The sequence below is a fragment of the Ammospiza caudacuta genome, chromosome 7, assembly GCF_027887145.1.
Source record: "Ammospiza caudacuta isolate bAmmCau1 chromosome 7, bAmmCau1.pri, whole genome shotgun sequence".
Classification (NCBI taxonomy): Eukaryota; Metazoa; Chordata; class Aves; order Passeriformes; family Passerellidae; genus Ammospiza; species Ammospiza caudacuta.
In genome coordinates, this window is record NC_080599.1 from 34,053,932 (window position 1) to 34,077,035 (window position 23,104).

At 39.2% G+C, this 23,104-nt stretch overlaps 1 protein-coding gene across 1 annotated transcript in view; it reads left to right on the plus strand.

The window, feature by feature from the left end:
• The first annotated feature begins 1,977 nt into the window (after positions 1-1,977).
• Positions 1,978-23,104, plus strand: part of COL24A1 (collagen type XXIV alpha 1 chain) — a 112,817-nt gene continuing 91,690 nt past the window's right edge. The window contains exons 1-6 of the mRNA XM_058808081.1: positions 1,978-2,006; positions 2,562-2,623; positions 8,813-10,113; positions 15,960-16,013; positions 19,460-19,513; positions 21,506-21,559. Of these exons, the coding sequence (XP_058664064.1) occupies positions 1,978-2,006; positions 2,562-2,623; positions 8,813-10,113; positions 15,960-16,013; positions 19,460-19,513; positions 21,506-21,559 (1,554 nt within the window). The remainder of the gene's footprint in view (positions 2,007-2,561; positions 2,624-8,812; positions 10,114-15,959; positions 16,014-19,459; positions 19,514-21,505; positions 21,560-23,104) is intronic.

A 23,104-nucleotide genomic window follows, 5' to 3' on the forward strand; every position in this document is an offset into this window, starting at 1 on the left:
TGGTGATCTCAACCAAGAGGGAGGGTTTGCATGGATTAGGTTGCACATGGTTTCATTTATAAAAAATTTTCCTCATGAAAAAAGATAGAAGGAAGTCTCACTTTTCTCACGCATTAGAGGACCCCCAGCACTATGGTTGTTTCTGGTCCCTGTTTTTTCTCTTAGTTGATAACTCATCTGTTCTTGACATTATCTGGAGAGCACTGTGTAAGCCAGGCATTTGTCTTTACTTCTCACTAAATGTTTCTGTATATTCAGTTACATCTGTGTAATTTACAGCCCTGGGAACATGTTCTAATTTCTTGCTTTCCTACAATGTTTGCTGGAAGTGGCAGAGGCAGGTACCTGACAGACACAGCTTTGTACCTGGTTGGTGTAGTAGAAGAGGCTGTTGTAATTATTAGAGGAGTCATCTTTGAATTTTGGGCTCTGGGGTTCTTTGAGCATCCTTATTTTGTAGCTAGCTAAAATGTTTTATGTGATTTTTAATGGCAAATCCATTTTGCACCTTTGAAAATAATAAGGGTCAAATAAAGCGTTGTCCTGAGTTTTAGCTGATACAGTGCAATGCATGGACTTTGTTTCTGGCACAGCTGTCTCCTGATGCTGAGTTTCTCATTTGATCAAAAGATGATACATTGTGTGATGCAGAAACTTTGAACTTGAATTCTGGGCTTTAGAACTCTGAAAAAATGAACTGAGTGTCCTGTAATGGACGAGCTGTTTGGACAACAGTTGGTGTTAGGTCTTTTCCAGGGGTGTCAGAATTGCTCCAGTAGACATTTCATGGCTGTAGCAGGAGAAAGCTTGAAGGGAGGAATATCTAGGGATTGTAGTAGTGGTTAATTAAAGAACATGCCCCTACAAGCATGTTGGGATGTGTAAGGCATAGTTTCCACCTTTCCCTCCCTCTGTGATCAGAGCTAAAGCATTGATGCATATTTTTGAATTTCCTATATGTTCTGTGCATTTTCTTCTGGAAGATATGGTGTGTCTACCATTTTACAGTGGCAATGATGACTTTCATGCCTTATTGTTCCTTAAATTATTAATTTGTTCTGTTTGCCAAAATTTAAGCTCTCACAATATACAAATCCACTTGATAAAACCAGGCTATTACTCTGTGGTTTTAATGTACTTGGATGTTTCTGAAATGCTTGAATTCCAAAGACTTTAAAGAATTAGTAAGATTTTTCACTAAATACTGCTCTGTGTGTACACACATGTACTTATATATATTTTCTTTCTGTTTAAATCATATGTTCCTGTACAAAGAGTGGTAGTGTTTTCTTCCTATCTTTTTTTTTTTTTTTTTAATGTGAAAATCTGGCTAATTAGCTGGCAAAATTATGTGACATGAAGTTATATATGTTTAGTTGCAGCTGTGTTACTTTCAAGTACACTTGAATCCAGGTACTCAAGTGCTCTTTGACCTGGTCCAGGAAACTTTTTTAGTCACTCTAGCATTCCATATTATGAAAAATTGCTGAGATTGCAAACATTAACGAGCAAGAGGCTTGAGTGTGAGTTGATTAGTGTCAGAACTGTATTTCTGATATTTTTGAAATATTTCTTCTTAGAACTGAGTAGATAGCAGTTACTGTAATTGTTACATGCATCTGTGCCTGGTTGTCCAACAGTAACAGAAAATAGATTTCTCATTTATTAAAAGATTCAGTCACTGAGAAGAGAGTGATTAGATGTTAATCTGGCTAAAATGATAATTAAGAAACAGCAGACAATCTGTTCTTAATCATGGCAAAAATGTAGTCTGTACAACATTCAACACTTCTAAAGTGAATTTTGAGCACATAATCTAGATCAATATTATGTATGTTTGTTGGAAAAACTGTAACACCAGTGTGCTATCAACATTATTTTCGTACTAAATCCAAAACACAACACTCAACCAGCTACTAAGAAGAAAATTGTCTCCCTGGCTGAAACCAGGGCAGTGAGCCTGTGATAGCTGTCAGTATGACACTCTTCTACCTGAGCGTGGACTTGTAAGTTGAAGTGTGATGGGATTTTTTTATTACTTTGTGAAGAGCATGACTTGTAGCATGATAAAATTTTACGATACAAGAACAAAAGTTTGACACAACATTTTCACTTATGGGAAGATGATGTGATCTAGTGAGAAGACTGATAGGACGTTAAAAGTATCTAAAGTATCTAATGATCTCCACAGGAATTGACTTGTCATTTATTTTATGGGTTTTTAATGGTAATGTTTTTTTCTTTCCAGGAAGAAATGTACTATGTAGCAGCATCCATATTTGAAAGCTGCTGCAAGAAAATATAAAGCAGATGCAGTAATTTTATTAATAAAAACCAGTGTAAAATATATGTGCTATGCATGAGGGCATACACAACCTGGATCTTTGTGTGAAACTCCTCCTCAGTATCAGTAAAGTTGTACAATGTGATGGCTCTGATTCAGGACTTGCTGAAGTCAGTGGTATTCTGCCATTTGGATCTTGAACTGGGTTTCTAATTCCTTGGAGTTCTGAAACTGTAGATGTTTTCTCACAGGATTTTTCCCTTTCTTTCCCTTTTAGGAAAGCTCTCCTTTTCATTGCAACATGTATAGCTGTGGGTGTTGCACAAGTACCCAAACAAGGTGAGAGTGCTTTGTTTATAATAGGACATTTGTATAATATGTTAGTAGATGAAAAGAGTAAATGGCTGTTGTTACTTGTGACCTTAGGTTCAGTTCATTAATTCATGTGACTTAAAGAAAATACCAATTACAGCATAATGAGAGCAAAAGTTTAAAGCAGCAGTTTGGAAAAGATGACCTTTTGAAAATTACTCAGATTTTCTGTCTATGAAATTGCTTACATATTTAAGCAAGCTCTTCATAAAAAAGAAGCCTTGTACAGTAAAAAGGCTTTGATTGTGTCTTCACTGCAAGTGGGTGTCCTTGGGGGTGGCAGGCTATGACTGAGTTACCTTTGCACTTAAGGCAGGCAAACCACGGCACATAATACAGGCTGGCATTGCTAAAGCAAAATGTGAAATTTGGTATTCATTTGGCTTTGCATTCAGATGCAGATGTTGTGAGGAAATAGGCTTGTCTTGTTTTTAGTTTCTTTTTTAATCTGCCAGCTGTTATAACAGCACCAGATGTGCAACTTGCTCTGGAGACTGCTGTGGGAATGATAGGTCCCAAAGTTGTGGAGGCAAACGTGCCATTTAGCCCCTTCTTATTTGCCATGAGAGTGGCAGCGTCAGTTCTCCACCAATGTCCTCTGCTGTACAGGTGAAGCATGAAGTAGGTCATCCTTGGCTGGTGAGTGTGTGACTGCAAATACTCATCTGAATGCAAACAGATGGATTGCGTGGTTAAGGCAAGACTCATTCCTGATAATGTTTTGCTAGAGCCCTTTGGGATATCTCAGCAGCCTCCCACCATTATTCTCACCAATGCGTTTTTCCTGCTTGTCATTCCCAGAGATTGGCAAAGTTTGATTTTTCCTTCAGTCGTGGAGTTTTTGTTTTGCCTCCCCCCCGTTGCCTTTGTAGTTTTGCCCTCCAGTGTTGCCCATTGCTTGCCTGGTAAGATTGGTTGTTGATTTTTCACATCCCGCTCAATGGGGGCCATATGCTTTTGTGATGATGGGATTTTCCCGGATTTTTATAATAGCTGAGCCAAGTTCTCACTGGAGGAGGGGCAGCATGTTAGATGTGTGTGGCCTGCCCTGTTCCAGGCCTGCAGGGATGGGAAGAGGCAGTTTTAGGAAGGCAGTTTACTGTTTCCCGGTGTGGTGGGAGCAGGTGACAGATGCCAGAGACAGCTCTGTGGTGACTATTTGAGTGTCTTCATCCCTCCAGCCCACTGTCCTCCTCTGCAAAGAAATAAACCATTTTCCTCACTCTCATGCCCCTCAGCCTGAGAATTGCTTCTGACAGGTGAGGACTGTGAAAGCTGCAGGGCTGGGGGTGCAGTAACACAGGGGAGTGGGTGGAGACTGAGTCCTACCTGCCTCTTGGCTGAGAATGCTCCATGCACAGAGCTTTCCAGAAATGGAGTAAAGCCTCCAGTCTCAACATGCTTATATTGAATTATTTTTTATTTTGTTATCAGAAGATGAAGGAGTTTCCTTTTTTTTCTGTTATTATTTTGTTGTTATTACTGCTATTCAACAGCATTTCTAGACGGCCATATGAGAAGCCTTATTGAATGGAAACTCCTCTCCATCCTTGATGCACAAGTGCCGCACATGACTTTATTTTCTTTAAATGCTTGCTTGGGATCAAAATGATGCATAGGATCTTGATGAAACTTTCTTCCCATGAGTGAATTTAGTGCTTCTTGCACTTTATTTGCATAGTGTGTAAACAAAGTTGGAAAAAGCAGTTCAGAGAAGGAAACCTCCTCAAAAAAAACAGAGAGCATTTCAAGTATATCCTTCAGTTTCAGTATATAAGCTGCATTTTTACATTTGTGGTGCTTAGTGTTTGTCCAGGAACAGGATTGCATGCCTATCAGGAACATGTTAATGCCTTGGATTTTAAACTTCCTTGGCAGTTGTATTTTGAAAAAAGAATATTCTGCTGAACATGCAGATGTTAGCTGATTAACATGCCTTCTCTCCTGAGCTGAGGGGACAGCCTCTGCAGGCTGTACCAGAGAGGATACACCTTGTTCAGTTTGGTATGCTGCTATAAACCATGATCAGTGAAGTACTTGTAAAGATACAGTCTCATACTTTAGGAATAATAATTTGAGTGGGGTTCAAGGACACACAGAATTAATGTGTCTTGCTGGCTTTCCTATGCCCATGATCTGATCTGGCATCCAGGAGAGCATTTGTTGCAGCCAGTTATCTTAATGTACCCAGTTGCAGATGCATCACCTAGAAAATTGGCAATCTGAAGCGAAATTATTCTTGGTTCTGGTGGAGCTGATTGATTAATGGCCCTTTTCTTTTCCCTTACCCACACTGGAAAAAGGAAAGGGAGAAATGTGTGTGCTAAGATTGCTGAAACAGGGAGAGCATCTCAGAGGTCCTGCCTTCAGAGTAGCTGTGAGTATGGAGCAATGTGGAAATGAGCAAGAGGGACTGAAGGGAATACGCATGTGAAACAATCCTGTAGTCAAATCCCTTCATCCCTCCCCAGTTCCTTTGTGGGGTTATTTTTGTGCCATGCAAGGGTCAGAAGGCTTTTTGCCAAAGCTGGTGTAAGGTTTTGGCTTACCTCATGATGCAGTAAGGTTGTGAATTTTTAAAGATCTCCTAGAAGGTGGAAGGAAAGCACTTGACACCAAAACCTCAAAACAACCTTTCCTTCAAGAAGCTGAGCTGTTACAATTTGGGGGACTAATGGGTTGAATAAGCAGTAAGTGAAGACAGATGTTTTGCAGACATGAGTAAACAAAGAAAACTGACAACTGATAGGTAAAGCAAATAATGGTTGTCATGCTGGGAGGAAGAATGAGAGGGTTGCCTGCTCCCAAAATCCAGTGTGCTGCCAAGAGCTTCTGAAAGCCTTAAAATAAAATAAATATGCATGTTGGACCAGAAGTGAAATGACTGGCCAAAAAAGTTTGGAACAGCCTTTTGGCTTGACAGTGGGTTAACACACAGCAAGTCAGCAAGGAGTAATTCCTTTATACTTACTTTTTTGATGTCATTTTTCACACAATATTTATTTGCATTTAGCTCTCTCAAGACCTGCCATTGTTTGCAGAAATCTATTTGCAGGATAGAAAAAAAAATTATTCCTCATCATGCTGATTATTTTCTCTAATAACTTTTAAACTATATGCTCTTTTCAAATCAGAACTGCCAAAAAATTGACCATTTTGCTTGCAGTTTGCCTTTTATTAGTTATAGGCTTGAAGGTAATTTTTAAGCTGACTATTTTAAACCAGGTTAAGCTTTTTATTTTACACTTGAATTTATAATACGTTGGATAGACCACATGTATTACTATTTAAAAATAAAAATATGTAATTTTTGAAAACTACAACTACTTGCCCAGTATTTCAGGTTAGGATGTGATACTCAGGCACAACCTTAGGTTAGGCTAGCAGCTCTTCTCCTTGTGCAGTCAGCTGGCCCTGCCAGTGCACAGAGGTAGTGGAGCAGTGCATTCTGCCTTGGGGACTGTTTGCATGTGTAAGACTGTGTTGCTCAGAGCTCAGGACCTGTGTTTCTTCCCGGCTTCCCTCCCCAAGGGCAGCGCAAGCACAGCTTTCTCCTGCAGAGCTCCAGGCAGAGCAGGCAGGACGGGGTCCTGGCAATGAGCAGTGGTTCATTAGCAGAGGCACTGTGCTTCAGAGCTCTACTAGAACCTGACCTCTGTTATCAGCCTGACAGATAAAAATACAGCCATGGTGAATTAATTGCTCTGAGGCAAAACATCTTGAGAACTTGGCATACACAGGACTTTCTGCAGAAACACTCTTTCTCTATACCTCCGTCTGCACTGGCTGCTCGCCAGGCTAGTCTTGGCCTGTCCGTGAATCTCAAACATGACTAGAAACACTACAAGGTGTGTAATTAATTTTCAAGATGTACAGTGTGTTCAGGTTGATGCTTTTGGTTCCAACTTATAAATCACTCTGAAGGAAATCTCAGGCACTTCTCATAATTTAGCACTGAAACTAAGCCAACATCTGTCTATTCTTAAAGTTCGCTATGAATACATTCAGTAAACAGAGAAAGCGAAAATGGGAAAGGAGACCTTTTCTCCACTTAAAGCGTAAATATCCGTTTGTTTCAGTGGCTCTTTTCTTTCAATATTGCAGCAAATCCTTAACTTTTCTTTTTTACTCTAAATTTTTGTTGTGCTTTATAATAGTTTTATTTGCTTAGTATAAGCATGCCCATAGCAAATGTAGCCTCAGCAAAATGCTATAGAAAGTGCCTGTGTCTGCCCAGCCAGGCTTATTTGATCAGTACAACTATTAGATACTACAAGTAATTTTTAATATAGGTGTTTCTGTGAAGTTGTTCCCGTGAGAGGTGGAAACAGATTATATCTTACGCTGCTGTGTAATGCTGTTTATGAAAACTAGTCTTCAGGTTCCCCTTGTGGAAAAAAAATCCTAAAATATGGGTTAAGGGGACCTTGATCTCATCTGGTCCTATCTCTTGCTGAGGTCAGCGTCACTTCAGGTTGTTGGGTTCTGTCCAATTGGTCTTTGAAAATCTCCAAGAATTGAGATTATCCCATGTCTCTGTCCACCCTGCTCCAGCACTTGACCACTTTTGTGGTGAGCCTGCTTTTTCTTTGTATGGAGCTGAAATTTCTTGTGCTGCAGCTTGTGTCTTACTCCTCAGCTCTTCTCTGTTTTTCCTATGGCCTCAATTCAGAAAATGGACAATTTTATTTAGATTCCCCAAACTTTCCTGTCTCTAGACCAAGCTAATGTTTCTTCAGCCTTCTCAGTATGTTTTAGCTCCTAATCTTCTCATTCCATATTTCTGTAACTGCATTTTGATTCAACATCTGCAATATTTCTGCACCTTTCACAAACACTCAGGCAGGCAGTTTTACCAATCAATCTATCAATGCCATAAATGCTATCTTGTTTTGAGATCCTACAGAAAGGCTCTTGAGGATCTGTGGTTTAGCTCCTGATGAGCCTTTGTAGTGTTTCAGCTGCATCATAAGGGATGTATCTTTATATTCATCCTGAAGGAAGGTGTCTATGCCCACCAGCTCCAACTTGGCCAAATGTGATTTAGGCAATAAGAAATTAATTGGGTCACCTTCAACTGTTGATTTACCCAAAGATGGCTTTGATTTCTTACCCAGAACAGATAAGAGTTCAGTTTATCAGGATGATAGATAATTGTGTTTTTACCCATTAAGTGAAGATATTTAGCCAGGTAAAAGTGGAGACACTGTGTGACCCAGACTAAGGGAAAGCTTAAAGGACGTAGCTCACATTGAATGAGAAACTAGAGAATCCAACACTGAATAAACCACTGCCTATTCTTCTATAGGAAGATCTATCCAGATTTCTGTATGTCAAAGCCAAATCTATAGAACATCAATCAGAAGGACAGCTGGCTGCTCTGTCTCCTGCTGTGGAGTGCGTTCTTAGTTCAATGTCTTGTCGTGGTGGCTGCAGCCTTGTGCACTTTAGGGGGAGAGATGAGCCAGAAGACAGGAGCACTTCCCCTTGGGTCCTGGCAATTCTCCTCTTTCCTTACTCCTCACCACTTCCACTGCTCCAGAGTTCACCTTATCCATGGCTCTAACAAGTAAACTGTATGGAGGGGAAGGAGGCCTTACTGTGCTAACTGTGCTATAAATAGATTGTCCTTTCTTATAAACTAAGCCACCCTTCCCTCAAATGCTTTGATTTGTACTTTTTAGATAAAGAGCAACAGCATGGATTTAGTGCAGAAGATTTTTTGCAGAAGGAAAAGTTTTCGAAAAAACGACTAATTCTCTGCTCAAAGAGTAGACAGGATTAGCTTAATAAATAAGGAACTAACCAAAGTGTATTTGCTGATCACTGGAAAGTTTGAAGAGAGCAAATGAGAATTTTTCATTTTCATAAGTGAACTGACCTACAATGGGCATTTTGTGGACCTTTCTGTGTGTTTGTTTAGTTTGGTTGGGTTTTTTTTTTAAGATGGAAATTTTGCTCTGGCTTTAATTACTCGTTTGATTTATGTGAAAGATCAGTGCCTTCCAGGAGGGATTTGGTGGCCTTACTGTGTGAAGTGTATATGCTCTGAGAGGTATAGATTTGTGAGAATGTTCTGTGTACATTTGTTTATATGGATCTGAATGTATGAGCTTGTAAATTAAATCAACAGTGTGCCTTTATTTCTTTTTACAGCAATAGATGTTCTTCACCAACTAGGCCTTGTGAAAGATGTCCAAGAGCCTTCAGAGACAGCAGTGCCCTCACCATCCTCTCTGTTACCTCAGGGTGTTCGTCTAACTGCATCAGGAGTGGTGCTAAGCGATGATGCACATATTGAGTCCCGTGTCCCCCAAGTCATACCATCAAATCTAGGGCATCAGTTCACCTTATTGGTTGGGCTGTACTCTTACAGAGCCAGTAATGCTTTTCTTTTCAGTGTTAGGAACAAAAGCAGGCTGCAGTTTGGTGTCCAGCTGCTACCGAGGAAGGTAGCAGTGTACACCGGAGGGAAGCAGTCCGTGTACTTTGATTATTGTGTTCATAATGAACAATGGCATTCGTTTGCCATTGGCATTGGGGACAAGACTGTCTCACTATTTGCTGAGTGTGGAAACAAGTACTACAGCAGTGAAGTACTTTCTGAAGTGGAGACATTTGATTCAGAGGGTGTATTTACCTTGGGAAGGATGAGCTCTCACTCTGTCAGCTTTGAAGGAGTTATATGTCAGCTGGATATTATTCCCTCTGCAGAAGCCTCTGCAAACTACTGTAAATATGTGAAACAGCAGTGTCGCCAGGCTGAAACCTATCGATCTCTGCGTGGGGCTCCACTTCTGCCACATGGGCTGGATGCTTTTTCTAAGATGATCACTGATGAGGAATACCAGGAAGATATATCAGCTTATAAATGGAAAGAAGTATCAAACATGCCTGTTACCAATGTTGCTCAGATTCACTTTTTACCAGACCACTTTGAGTTAAGAAATGCCTCTGTACGGGAGTTTGCGGAGACCAAACCTCTGTTGCTGGAAGCTTGGCCTCAAACAGAACTCCAGGAGAACATTGATCTGGCTCTTCAGCAGCAGGAGACAAGCAGAAAAAGAAACATCATGAAAACCCCTGCAGCATCGTATCCAAATAGTTCAGCTAACACCACAGAAGATGCAGGCAGACATAGTGAGCTTTCTCTGATCTCCCCTGTAAAACAGAGTAAAACTAAAAGCAAGGGAATGGAAAAAGCAAAACAGCATTTAGATGAACCAAACAAAAAGCAGCAAATCTTCAACACAACTCTGTACAGTTTGCCTGCTGAACTCCCTCTGGATAATCGACTTCATCCAGGGCAGGAAGGTGCATTTGATGCTGATGAGACTTATCATACAGAAAGCACTTATGAAAATGGTATTGATAATTATGCTTATGACTATGAAGATCTTGGCAAAATGTTTGAAAGGGGAAGTGTCAGAGGTCCAAAGGGGGAAACTGGACCACCTGTAAGTTATCTTTATTACTCTTTTTACTATATTGCAGCAGCATACGTTTAACAGAGGCTTTGAAAGAAACCTCTCCAAGCATGCCAAAGCTGTGACTGCAGTTTCTCCAGCTATTGTACAATTGTATTGTACAAATGTTTGTCTGCCTTAAATGTGTCTTTTTCTCACATGTAATTTTAATGTAAGTGTCATATACTTTTATTTACTGGAAGAGTATAAAGACATCCATGATACTCACATTCTGGTGAAGTGGTAGGCAACCCAGGCTTCTTTAAAATTTGGAATGCAGCTGGATGTTTGTAACTACTGATTACAGAGATGGCTCACATAATAACGTTGCAGGCTAATTTACTGCAGTTCACAAATATGGGTGCTGGTCCATAAAAAGAACAACCAGGCTGCTTGGAAGACTGACACAGTTGTCTTGGTTGAGCAATGCTGTCAAAATTTCTAGTTGTAGAAATAGACCAGCTGCAGAATCTAGTCTGCAATCATTCGTAACCCAAGGTTATGGGGTTAAGGTAACCTGCATGGAAAATGGTTTTTAGAACAGTCTTACAAGGTTTTGAGGTATTTTTTAAGTTCACAGAGTAAGTGATTTTTGATACAATGGCAAATGCACAGTAGTGGTTTTAACAGAAACTTGTTTATCCTTTCTTATTATGTGCACAAGGCTCATACAGTTTTTAATAGATAGAAATGTGCCCATATATATGAAGCTACAGAGCAGAAAGAACATCAATTCCTGCATAGCCTGGGAAATATAATAGATCATGCTTCGTGCTTGTGTGAGATTTTGGTTGAAATTTTAAACCATAATTTTTAAACCACTTGCTTTTTTTGTTTGGTTGGTTTTGGTTTTGGAAGTGTTCATCTGTTTGGTTATTACTGGAAAGCAATTTGATATGTGTTAAGTAGCTCCTAATATATATTTAAATATGGCCATAAATTTATTGTGTCTATTCTTTTAGCATTGAATTTTTTTTTTCTTGAACTAGTAAACAACTAAGAACCTATTCAAAAGTTCACTTTTTACTCTAAACAGGATCCAGGCACAAAGTAATTGTTACACAATTGGAAAATGTGTTAACAAGTAATTCACACTACTCCAGAAGTGCTCTTGCTTAATCTTTTTTGATTGCGAAGTCAGTCTTTTTTCTCTCTTTGTCCCTTATGATAGCATTCATGGTGACATGTCACTAAGCATGTAGCTGTCATCAGCCTGAGGTTAATTTCCATTTTTGGACCTTAGGATGTTTAGTAACTACTAATAGAATGTTTTAATTTTAGCCCGTAGCTTGTTTGTTGTGATTTCAGTCAGTCACAGCCAAGAAAGTTAAATCCCTTTTTATTCACGTATCACAGAAATGACTGCTGATAGTGTTGGTTGTTTGCATTACTAAGAAACTCCAAGCAAATGCTCTGAGTTGTTTTTCTAGACACTACACACAGACACTGCACATACAGTGGCAAAGATGACAGCTGACTTGAAGGGTTCAGAGGTGTCTGTTACCATCTTCAATGCTGTCTTACGGACTGGGGATAGAGAAGATTGCCTTGCTTAGGAATGCAGACTGTAGTCTGCAGGGGATAGGGTGCATTTGTACTGAGGTGTTTTGCTGGGTCAGGATTTAGAAAATGTGCCCAAAGGTCTTAAAGGTCTATGGTAGAGCTGGGAAGTTAATCTAGACCCTTGTGGGCCCCAGGTTGGCTGAAGGGACCAGCAGCACCTGCTGGAACAGAGGCAAAGCTAAAACACCACTCTGCCAGAGAGGCTGACACCAAAGGGCGAGGAGATCGCTGCATGAAAACTAAGAATTGTGCTCTATGGAGATTGTGTGGCTCAGTATCTGCTACTTGAAGAGATGATCTTGGTTTGCTTTCTCAGTTTAGTCCTCCCATGTAGAGATGATGAGAATTAATGCAGATTTTTTATGTGTGGCTCTAACACTTTAGTATATAAGTACTCATGGAATCTGCAATGTGGTGCCTAAAAAGCAACACTGAAAAACTTAAAAACTTCCCTTGCAGCAAAAAGTCCTGATGAGGCATGAAACCCCCTCTTTTCACTTCTTTTAATATGTTGTGGTTGGTTTGAATCTTCTTTCAAGATTTGAACACAGAAGTTAATGTTCGTTCTATTGGAATTGACAGGCAAGAACTAGCTTTTGTGGTTCTTAAACTACTCAGCTTCTTTTAGCTTTTAATCATCTACCAGAACTGATTCTTGCCTTATATAATTAGGCCTCTTATATTCCATGATCCCACAGCTGTGGAATTCACCCACCGCTGCAAAGCAGGACTCCAGAATTCAGGCTTTCATTTATAGATAGGGTATAAAAAGGGAACAGCTATTTTTTCAAAACTATTAAAACCCTGATTAAAATTCTAGCAGCTGTAATGACCACCACGCCCCCCTAGGAAAATATAAATTGAGTTTAAACTGGAATAGTAAGATTTCCTGAAACACTTCTTTCAAGGGAATGCTGCTCTGTCCATCTGATGAAGCACTCCTTTTTGTGATGCAGAGGGTGTTGGCAATCTGTAAAGATTACAAAAATAAATGTGGTGTGCATTTTTAACTGTTTAACTTTCAAGCTGATATTTTTCATTGCACAATCCTAAAGTAGTTTGCAATAACGTGGGGCATAGTCTTACACTGGTAGAAGGGAGAGGCTGATGTGAGCTAAAGTGCTGATTTGTTACTTGCTGGTAGGTAATGGCAACTTCAGGCTATCTGCACAGGATGTGGCCTTCTAAGAGTAAGAGAAATGAACTAGGAATAAATTTCCTCTATTGGAAAAGTTTTTCTAGATTTTCAAGATACTCTGCCAGAAGGAGGAATGGTAGAAGACCAAATGGTGGTGTTCTTTCTAGTTGGTAAAGAGAAGCAGTCTGGAATTGTTGTCAGGAGGAAGGGGAAATGGCAAGCCCTGCAATGAGCAGAATTGTGTCCTGGAGGAGCTGTCCTATTGCAATCCAGAGGTGTGACAGTAAGAACATTGAGAGAGCAGTTCAGAGATCCCAAATGTAGCAGCTTCTCTTTCACACTTAGCTTATTTCATTTATTTTACTCTCAGCTAACCTTTCATACTTCTGCTGATTGCACTCTTTGCTTATTTCTCAGTTGAACAAAATTGCCTGTTGAGGTTCTCCCTGACCACAGGGGATATATTGATCACTTAATCCCTTTCATGCATTTCCCTGCCCAGGCTGAGAAATCTCAGTACCTAATGATTCAGCTAAAGATTTGCTATATGTAAATGAAATGTTTCCTTTTACCTCTGGATAATAGGTCAAATTTAAAACACATGTAACCCAAGTAAGACAGGGTTCAGTACCTAGGAAAATAATGTAAGTTATTTCATGTCTAGGAAAGTTCCTTATATTTATTCCAGTGACCATTGGAAAGGCTGTGAAAATTTCTGGAAGAGTAGCATCTACTTTTATGTCAGGATTAAGCAATGATTATTTGGAACTTGAGCTTTTTTTGCTCAATAGCTAAATGAAGTTTTTACAATTCCTAAAAACAGTAACTTGTTGTATCTTTTTAAAGTTACAAATGATCTGTTTGGAGAAAACTGATTTTGTTAAACAATTTTAAGTTAGCATCTGTGATATTTATGCAAAGTAACTTTTTGTTTTGTTTGATAGCGGTGGTCAGTGTCAAATGCTAAAATCCAGATTGACATTTCTAATTGCTTCAGATTTGTTTAATTACTGTTTCCAGTAGTTGGAAGAAAAGCTATTCAAACAAGTGACTTATTCCTTGGTTTAAGAGAGATTGGCTCACTCTCAGATGTTGATTTCTGTGGTTTACATGGATGCCTGAGAGGCTTAAGTAGCTTGCTAGCCAGTATAAAAATAGTCATACTGATTTGAAGTTGTAATTGCTTTCCTAGATTGCAGAAATACATAGGACAGAATAAGGTGGAACTGCTCATCGGGAAAGCATGTCCAGGAAGACTTAGATGTGCTCTGCTGAAGTTGCTCTCAGCGGAGGTGTTGCCTGAGTTGCAGGGAGGAGTCTGTGCTGGAGGCTAAAGAGTAACATCCTCTGGTTAAAAAGAGCCTTTTAATATATTAATCAAATGCCTGGATGGCTGAGGCTGCCTATTATTGTGAACCAGAGACTTCATCTACAACAGTTGACTTTGTTTTAAAATGCTCTGGGAAAATGTTTTAAATCTCAGGCTGCCCAGTTCAAAATTTTGCTGCTTCTCTTAGGGGTTTCTGAGGGCTTAGTTGTGATTAGATTTTCCTTTTTTTGTTGGATGTTTGAGTTAGAGTAATCACAGTAAGGGTGGGATGGATTTGGGTGTTTGTTTGTTTTCTGTTGCAAAGGAAGCAGATAGTGTTTAAAAAAATTTAGAAGCCACATAGGGAAAAATGTTCTCACTGCCCTTATTCAATAAATCAGCAACAAAGATCAGGGATCTTAATAGTCAGTAAGATTCTATTAGGAAAGTGGTGGGGTTTAGCTATTCATGTATTTTTAAGGAAATGTCTGAAACAGGGTTAGAGAAGAACACAAGTCAAAACAAAATGCACACTGGTTGCATCTATTTCACTTAACAAAAAATATGTTTTCTTTTGTAGTTCCAGGATAATTATCTAATCAAAAGACACCTCTTAACTTACATTTTGAGAGGAGATATTAAAACATGCTGCTTCAGCAGGGCAGGGTGGGAGATCTTTGTGACCTTTTAAGTGGATTTTTGAACCTGGACAAGAATGCCAGGTCAAGAGTTTTCCATTATCTCCCTGATACATTTCTTGTGCTATTAAGCATGGGGTCTTTCTACTTCAGAAAAAAAGAGGATATTAGTGAGCATTTGTGCAGTCATAATGAATAGAGAATGTCCTATGCTAAAAGCATGACATGTCATGGTATGATCTAAAGACCAATTCCTATGTTTATTATGATTAATTGGAGAGGAAATAATTGATATTTTTAGTTCCTTAGAACAATGGTGACTGTGCATAAGTGACCTGTATTTTGGCCAAATTAATGGTCTCCCTCAAGAGGTCTGACTTCCCTGATGCTCATATTGCCCTTGCAGAAAGTACATGTTTCCTGCTACAGCTGGGGCTTGCTGTGCAGACATGTGGATGGGGGTGATTCACCCTTAAGAACACCCCATTCCTCTGTAGGAATTTGATATATTTCCCCTAATTTGATAGGCTTCTATGTTCAAAACATTCAGATATGCAGGGGCTGTTACACTGTCTAATATGGGGACTAATAATCTAATTCATTTGCAAAAGACACATTTGGTCATATACTAGCATCTTAAAAAATCTGCATTATCTTTAAAGAGAATGATATTCATTATATAGAAGGGCAAATGGGCTACCAGTTATCATTACTAGAAGCTTTTAATAGGAAACTGAACAGTAATTTGTTCACATTCATTTTCTTTATTTCATATTTGTAATTTCTGTGAGGTGGTATCTTTTTTTCTCACAGTTACCACAACTTTTCTGAAATGTTTGGCATGCCAGCAAGCTTATTGAAAAGGCTTAATTATTCTCTGTCCTTTATTTAGATATACATTGCACTTGCTTTCTTCATCTAATCTTTTCTTCCTTTAGTACAAATACACCTGAGTAGAAGTTACTATCCAGGTTGTTAGCTCCAATTTCTCTGACACAGGATACTTTCCAAAGAGAAATCTGATTTGCAGTCAGATTAAAAACACACTTTCTTGTCGTTTGGAATTGGTTTTGAAATTGAGGAGGTCAGTATGAGCGCAGGGTTGTCAGCAAAACTGGTCTCATCTAGAGTTGTGATACTGTCCTTGTGTCAGGTTTTAGCCTCAACTGCTTTGATTTTCTATCACCAGGGTCCTCCAGGTCCTCCAGGTTTACCTGGTCCTTCAGGGAAGAGAGGTCCTCGGGTGAGTAAAACAACTGTGTTCTTCTGCACCTCTAGGCAGGTCACCAATAATCACACTGGAGTTTGCATAATTTTGTTTTTCTCAACTTTATTCATATGCTTAGTGATTGTGTGAGGTATGCTTGTGATGAAAGTGCATGATTCTGAACATTTGGCAGATAGGTTAAAGCAAGACAAACTGTTTCTCCTGCTGTGAGCTTCCAGCACAGTTAATTCCATGTATGGGTGCATACACTGGGAATTGTTATATTTGTACCTGGCTTTTGCTGCTCCCAATATTAACTTTTCCATGCTGCTCCCATCTGCTGCAATCTAAAACCACATTCATTTGTTTTGGAGTGAGGGGGAGTGAGCAATGCAGCCTCAGAGGAGCAGGCACAGATACAAAATTAACCACTGCAAGACAGAGTGGGGGTAAAAAGTAATCCCAAAAATCTCTTTTAGTCTCTTGAGCTTCAGCAGCTTGATCCTAGGTTGCTGTCAGGGTGCTTTGCTAAAGAAATGAGGAGATGGTTTGTTTTGTGTGAGTGGGTGCAGCCCTGCAGGAGCAGGGGCAGCAGCCTTGCCCTGTGCCTGGGGACAGGGGAGGGCCTTTGCCACAGTGACCCTGGGGACAGGGCAGGGCCTTTGCCACCGTGACCCTGGGGACAGGGCAGGGGCTTTGCCACCGTGACCCTGGGGACAGGGCAGGGCCTTTGCCACCGTGACCCTGGGGACAGGGCAGGGGCTTTGCCACAGTGACCCTGGGGACAGGGCAGGGGCTTTGCCACCGTCACCTGTGTCCCCACTGCCATGCACAGGGGAGAGGCCTGTGCTGTGCCACTGTGCTGATTAATGAATGGGGCAAAAGAATCTGTATTTGTGCAATCTGTACTAAACCATGTGCTGAGCAGTCCCTGAGGCCATGGCTGATCAGGGGGGTTTAGGGGAGGGAAGGGCAGCTGGAGGGAGCAGGTGAAGGTTTGGTGTGGGGATTATTTCAGGCCATGGTAGCTCGAGATGGGAATGGCTGTGGCTGCAGTCAGCAAGGCAGATGGAAAGTGGGAGAAAAGGGCTCACATCTGTGGGCTCAGCAGATGTGTGGGAGTAGTTTTGGTTCAGCCTTTGAGGAAGGTTTAAATGAGATGCTGCTCAACAGCCTGTTGAAACCCAGCACAGCACAGGACGTTCTAAACTTGGCCTGAAGGGTGGGAAGTCATGGCCCTGGCACTGGTCAAAGAAACCAAAAACCAAACTGGTGTTCCAGAGCATTTTGGAGGCAAGGGAGGAGAAGAGACACATTTAAAAGCATAAAATGAAAATCATTCCTTCAAATTCATTTCTTCATGACTTCTTGGATCCTTCTGTGCAAGAGCTAACAATTCTTACCACTCAGCTTTTTTATGTTGCACACTGCCTATGGCAAGGATATGTCTGGCATCAGAGGCAGGATCTCACATATCCAGGTAGATCCTCACAACTGGGAAGTTTTCTTTGTTTCAGAGGAGGCTCTTCATATGTTTAAAGCCATGCCTGTTGGTGAGATTGCTCTTGCCCTGCTTCAATTTGTTTGGGATTTTTTTTCTGGAGGTCTTTTTAGTGATATAGAGTACTTAAAAGCATAGTGCTCTATTGTGTGAGTTCTCTGGATAAATTATTGTGTAGGGAATGCTTTCCAATGTGGGGAGCTTACCCTAAGGGACAGCTTACTGTAAGGTGCCTGAAGAAGCATGAAAATGGCTGAAATGAGTACTTACCAGTAGTTCTGAGTTTAAAATATATTTATAAAGGCCAAACAAGTCAATAAAACTATTAGATTAAAAAAAAATGATTTGAAATGCCAGTGTTCTTCAGTTTGTATGACTCTGATAAATTCAGGCAGGTGCAGCTAGTGATGATGTATGTTATGACAGGAGTTTTTTGAGCCAAAATGCCTGTGAAAACTTTTTTTACTCAAAATTCAGTTCCTCATCTAGCAGCCTGCCCTGTGACTTCTGTTTTCCTTCACATGAGTTGCCATTTGTGATTCTGAAATGTGACTCAAGGTGTCAAAGAGAAAGAGCAGAGTGCAGAGCTGCATTGCCTGGGTGTTCATCAGAGTGTGTGTCCAAAGCTGATCCTGACAGAGATCCACATGGTTGGGACACTTGGGGCATGTGTGGTTCATGGTTAGAGACTTCCATTGGAAACTGATTTTTATCCCTGCAATTGTATGGTAAAGTTCACATGTGACAGTGTTTTCTAAGTGTCTTGGCTTGTTCCAAGTTTCTTGATAATGAAATTTCAGTGGTTTCAGAATTAGTGACGATGTGAAACTCCTCTGATGCCTCATTCCATGAGAATCCTTTTGCACTTCTGTGTTCCAGTACTGTGCCCCAAGACAGGAATGCTGCAGGCAGTGAAAGCTGGAACCACTGCAGCACTGCTGGCACTTTCTATTTGTTTCCTTTCTCCTAAATCCCTGAGAGTGCCTCCAGAGTTGCCAGTGTGCAAATTAATCTCTCAAACAGCACGTGGGATTAGCATTTCTGTGGGGTTGTGTCAACATTGTCATTAGTGAGAGGGAGCACTTAAGAGATGCAGCTCTCAGTGTTACTGCAAGGTGTAATTGGTGAATGAGGCCTCGTGTGGTGCAAAGACAAACACTGAGTTTATCTGTTGTTACACCACTGAATATACAAGAAAGTTCAAAGTATTCTTATTATATTTGGTGTTTGGATTTTTGGAAGCGTTTTGGCTTTAGTGAATTCAACAGAAGCTTTGTTGCCAGTTTTTCAGGGACAGATTTTCACCAGTTTGGTCCTTCAGCACTTAGAAGATGAATAGCTGCTGACAACCATTGCAACAAATATTTTCCCTAATGTGCCATTTTCCAAGGAGTGAAGATTGCTGAATGTGTTGCAGGAACAGACATTTATACTGGAGGGCCTAGATAGTCTTGATAGCTTATTCTGTTCCTGGAACAGTTGAAGTTGAATTATTTTAGTAACAAGTCCATTTTCTGCACTAGCTGTGGGAGAATCAGGAGAATCTGTGATTTACTTTTTTTAAGAATGTGGGATACATTGCTTTGAGACATCTTTTAAGTCACCAGGAACTCATTCACTCACTTTTCATTGTGTAGCTGGGTACCTCAGAATGTGATTTTACTGATTTTATTCCATGCCTTCAAGTGTTGTAGCTGGAGAGCAACATTGCAGTGACTATGCCAAACCTGTTAAGAACTTCCTGGGAAGACAATAGAAACTGAGATTTGTAATGAAAAAGGGGATATTTACCTTCACTTTTAATTTTTAGGAAGATGTGTATGTTTTATTTCTTGTAAATCCTTTGAAAATCCTAACCAGTGATTCTAAAAGCAGGAAAGATGCAGTAAAATTCTTCTCTGCAATCCATTCACATTTGTTCAGTGGTGAACAGAGTAATCCCAGTTGTTGTTCTTTTCATTTGTTTGGGTTGTTTTAATAGGGTATTCCAGGACCACATGGGAACCCAGGTCTGCCAGGATGGCCAGGTCCCAAGGTGAGTTTATTTATCCATGGTGACATGGAAATACATGAACTTTTTAATACTTTTTGGAAGCCTCAGAACTGTTTCCTATAATAGAAATAATTGGCCTTCTTTTGTTTACAGGTAGAGACTGCTACTATAAACATATTTTAAAGAAATATAATCAATCAAATTGAACTTCGGATCAAAACAAAATAGCAGATTATTCAGTGGAAAGAAAATCACCTATGTGTGCAAAATGATCATTTGAAAATGGCTATCTTTGCAAGTAATCTGTACTTCCCAAAAGAGTTCCTATAAATCAGCTCAGCCTCTGATAAACTGAGGTTTAAATGCTTAATTGCTTAAACTTTTGCTTTGTTTAAAACAAAAAAAGGAAAAATGTAGACTGTCAGTCCCTGTCAATTGCTATTTTATTGTCCATGTCCGAGCTTTGCTATTTAAATATTCTAATATCTGGGACACTATTATTTATATGCTAGAATAATTTTCTGAAGATTTATGGAAGTGATATTTAAAGTCAAAGACAAAATACTGGACTTAAAGCTCAAATAACATCTTCAATCTTGTGTAATATAGGACCTTTAAATAGATTTGACAGATTTGTGCAGTTGCAGAATGCCTTCAGCTCATATTTAGTTTGAACAATTTGATAGATCTGTTAGGAAAAAGGCAGCACCATGATTTGTTTAGTATGATTCCTAATTGCAGGAATCTGACATGTCATGACAGGTGCTAAAATCTGCTTGAGGACATAAAAAGAAATTTATTAAAGCTTTCAGTGCCAAGTGCTGTAAAACCTAGTGATTCTGGTTTTTGTGCATGTTTTTGTTTGTATCTAGTTCTATAGGGACAGTTAAAGATTCAGAGTTGTTTTTTACTGTATTTATGCTGGCTATGTAAAAAAATGCATTTCTAGGGAAATAATTGTAGCCACTTACTCCTAGGCTTTGTTTTATAATTTATTTTCTCCCTCCACTGGATGATAATTTTGATCAGTTCTGTAGCTCTGTCCATTAGTTTAAGAATAGAAGGAATTGTACATATGTGTATGTACCTATATATATTTTATTTAAATATCAAAATATACATATTACTAGGTGCTTAGTGATCTCTTGAATTTCTGTTAGATTATAAATCATTCTTTCAATACAAGCATATTCTGAAGTGGTTTTCTCTAAATAAAAATTAACCAGATGCTCCTGAAGTTTTGTCTATGAAGATCCAGCTGACCACACTGAAACAAACACTCTTGTTTGATATTAAAACAATGCAGATTAGCTGCAAGAATTTTCTAGCAGTAAATGAAGGCAGAATTTTATTCTGTCTTTACGATGCATGAATGTTTCCCTCCTGTGCCAAAGGATCCTTTATGCATTTGCTTCTGAAACATGGCACAATATCAATATCCTTGCAGCAAAGTGTCCAGCCCTGAGTGAGGACCACCAGTTCCAAGCAATGGCCAATCTCTCAACATTTAATTCCTGAGAAACAATTGGGGGTGTTTCTAAAGTAATGTATAGGTATCCATGAGGTTTGGCTTTATTCCTGGCTCTTTGGAAAATAGATTAGTTAAGACAATCTATTTTGTGGATTCTGGCACTGTGGGAAGGCTGAGCCTGAGGAAACCTGTACAAGATAATGGCTCATGCAGTAATACAGCCTGATAATCCTGCACATGGCCCTGAGGTGATGGACACAGGGGCAGAGCCATTTGGCTGGAGCATCTGCTCTAATCCTGCTTGGATTGATCAAAAAATCTGCCTTTCAAAGTTTTGTGACTTTACAAACTTCGAAAAATGTAAATCTCATTTCAGTGTGAACCTGCACTATTTTATTTTTTTCCTAGTTCTTTACTGAAAAAGTTATGAGAAAAATATCTATAGTAGAAAGCACATGTACATTTTTTCTGCTCTTGCTGTAACAGTTGAGAATACTTGTTTTAGCATATATTTTTAGAATCCTCTTCTGATAGTATTATTGAGCTTAATTTCTCTGTGACAGGGCCCTAAAGGAGACCCAGGATTCTCTCCAGGACGGGCAAAACGTGGAGAAAAGGTATTATTTTCTTAATTATAGAAAAATGTTTTGTCTATCCCATTCTTCTGTGAAGTCTCATTTATTATTCAGATAAATTATAACAGAAAAATGTTTTGTATTTATTTTAACACTGGTGTATTTTAGCAGTTAATTATGTTAGACTGACCACTGTAGACACAGGTGGCATAATGAATTCAAGGGAAATTTAAAAAAAATATATTAAAAGTTGAAACTTAAATTATGTATTTGATTTAATTTATAAAAATAAAATGTAAGGACTTCAGACCAATGACATTGGATTAGATTCACACTGATATAACAAAGTACAGATTCCAGTTTACTTAGTACCTTGCATTATTCTAGAAAGTTGTGTAAAACAGAATTTGGTGATGACAAGTGCAACCATTCCTGCTACTGCCTCCTAAGCAACTTTAGCTAAACTAGTTGTTACTTTCTCTGCCCAAATATTTGAGTATAAATATTCAGATATTCCATTCTTCATAGAAATTGTAGGCTTGAAAGCTTGTGATTGTTTCATTTTGAGATTTACACTAAATATCATACACAGTAGTGTGATAGCATTTAAAATATAATTGGATATTTTTAATATGCTAGTTTAAGAATATCTTGCAATTATGCTAAGTTCTTTTATAAGCATTTACTAGTAGATCTATTTTGGAATATTTGTGCTAAGTAGGAAGCACTGTAAGATTTGAGGACTACTCTCTATTATGAAAAAACATCGGGAAATAACTATGGTTTACTAGCTGCTGATAACTTATTTTTTAGTGCATCCGTGCTGTCAAACCCTAAAATTCACAAATATATGTTGTCAACGTTCAAGGGCTGCTGAGAAAAAATGCAGAAATATAAGATGATGCACTGATGACAAATTGAAGTGCAGCTTCAATAGAAATATTTTCATCTGGCCAGGTTTTTCGCAATCAGATCATAGTGGTGAGCTGTACATGGCTGCCTGAAACTCAAGCTATGTTCTTTGGCATGAACCCAAGCCAGCCACAGAACAGTCTAAAGCCCACATTTGTATGACTATCCCTAAATACATGTAGATTGCATCTATAATCCAAAATTATGGGATTGAGGATTGATATGCATTTTTATAGTTCTCATTATTTTGTGTTCTCAATTTGCTTGCTCTAATTGACTTACATTTACTTGGACAGTAATTCACTTCCAGGATTCATTCCTTGACTTACTGGGTTTGAATTCAGGCACTAATAATGAAAGAGTCAATCTCTTTGCTTTCAGTTCTGAGCAAGAATAAGAGCTGAAAAAACCTTCCTCTCTTCCCCTGAAAATTTGTGTCTTTTTTCCATCTCCCCAGCATTTGAGATGCTCTGATTCTTATTGCCATATACCATCATGTGGCTGTGAAGTTTAAAGAACCTGAAGAGAGCAGCAGTGTTCCCCACAGTCTGTCCATATGCATCTCTCAAGTTGTCTTTCACAGAGATCAGATTTATGCAGGTTTTGCACAGCACACCCCATAGTGGTGTTCTGGCTCTTGGCTGCTGATTGTTGGCATAACATTAAAACAAACAA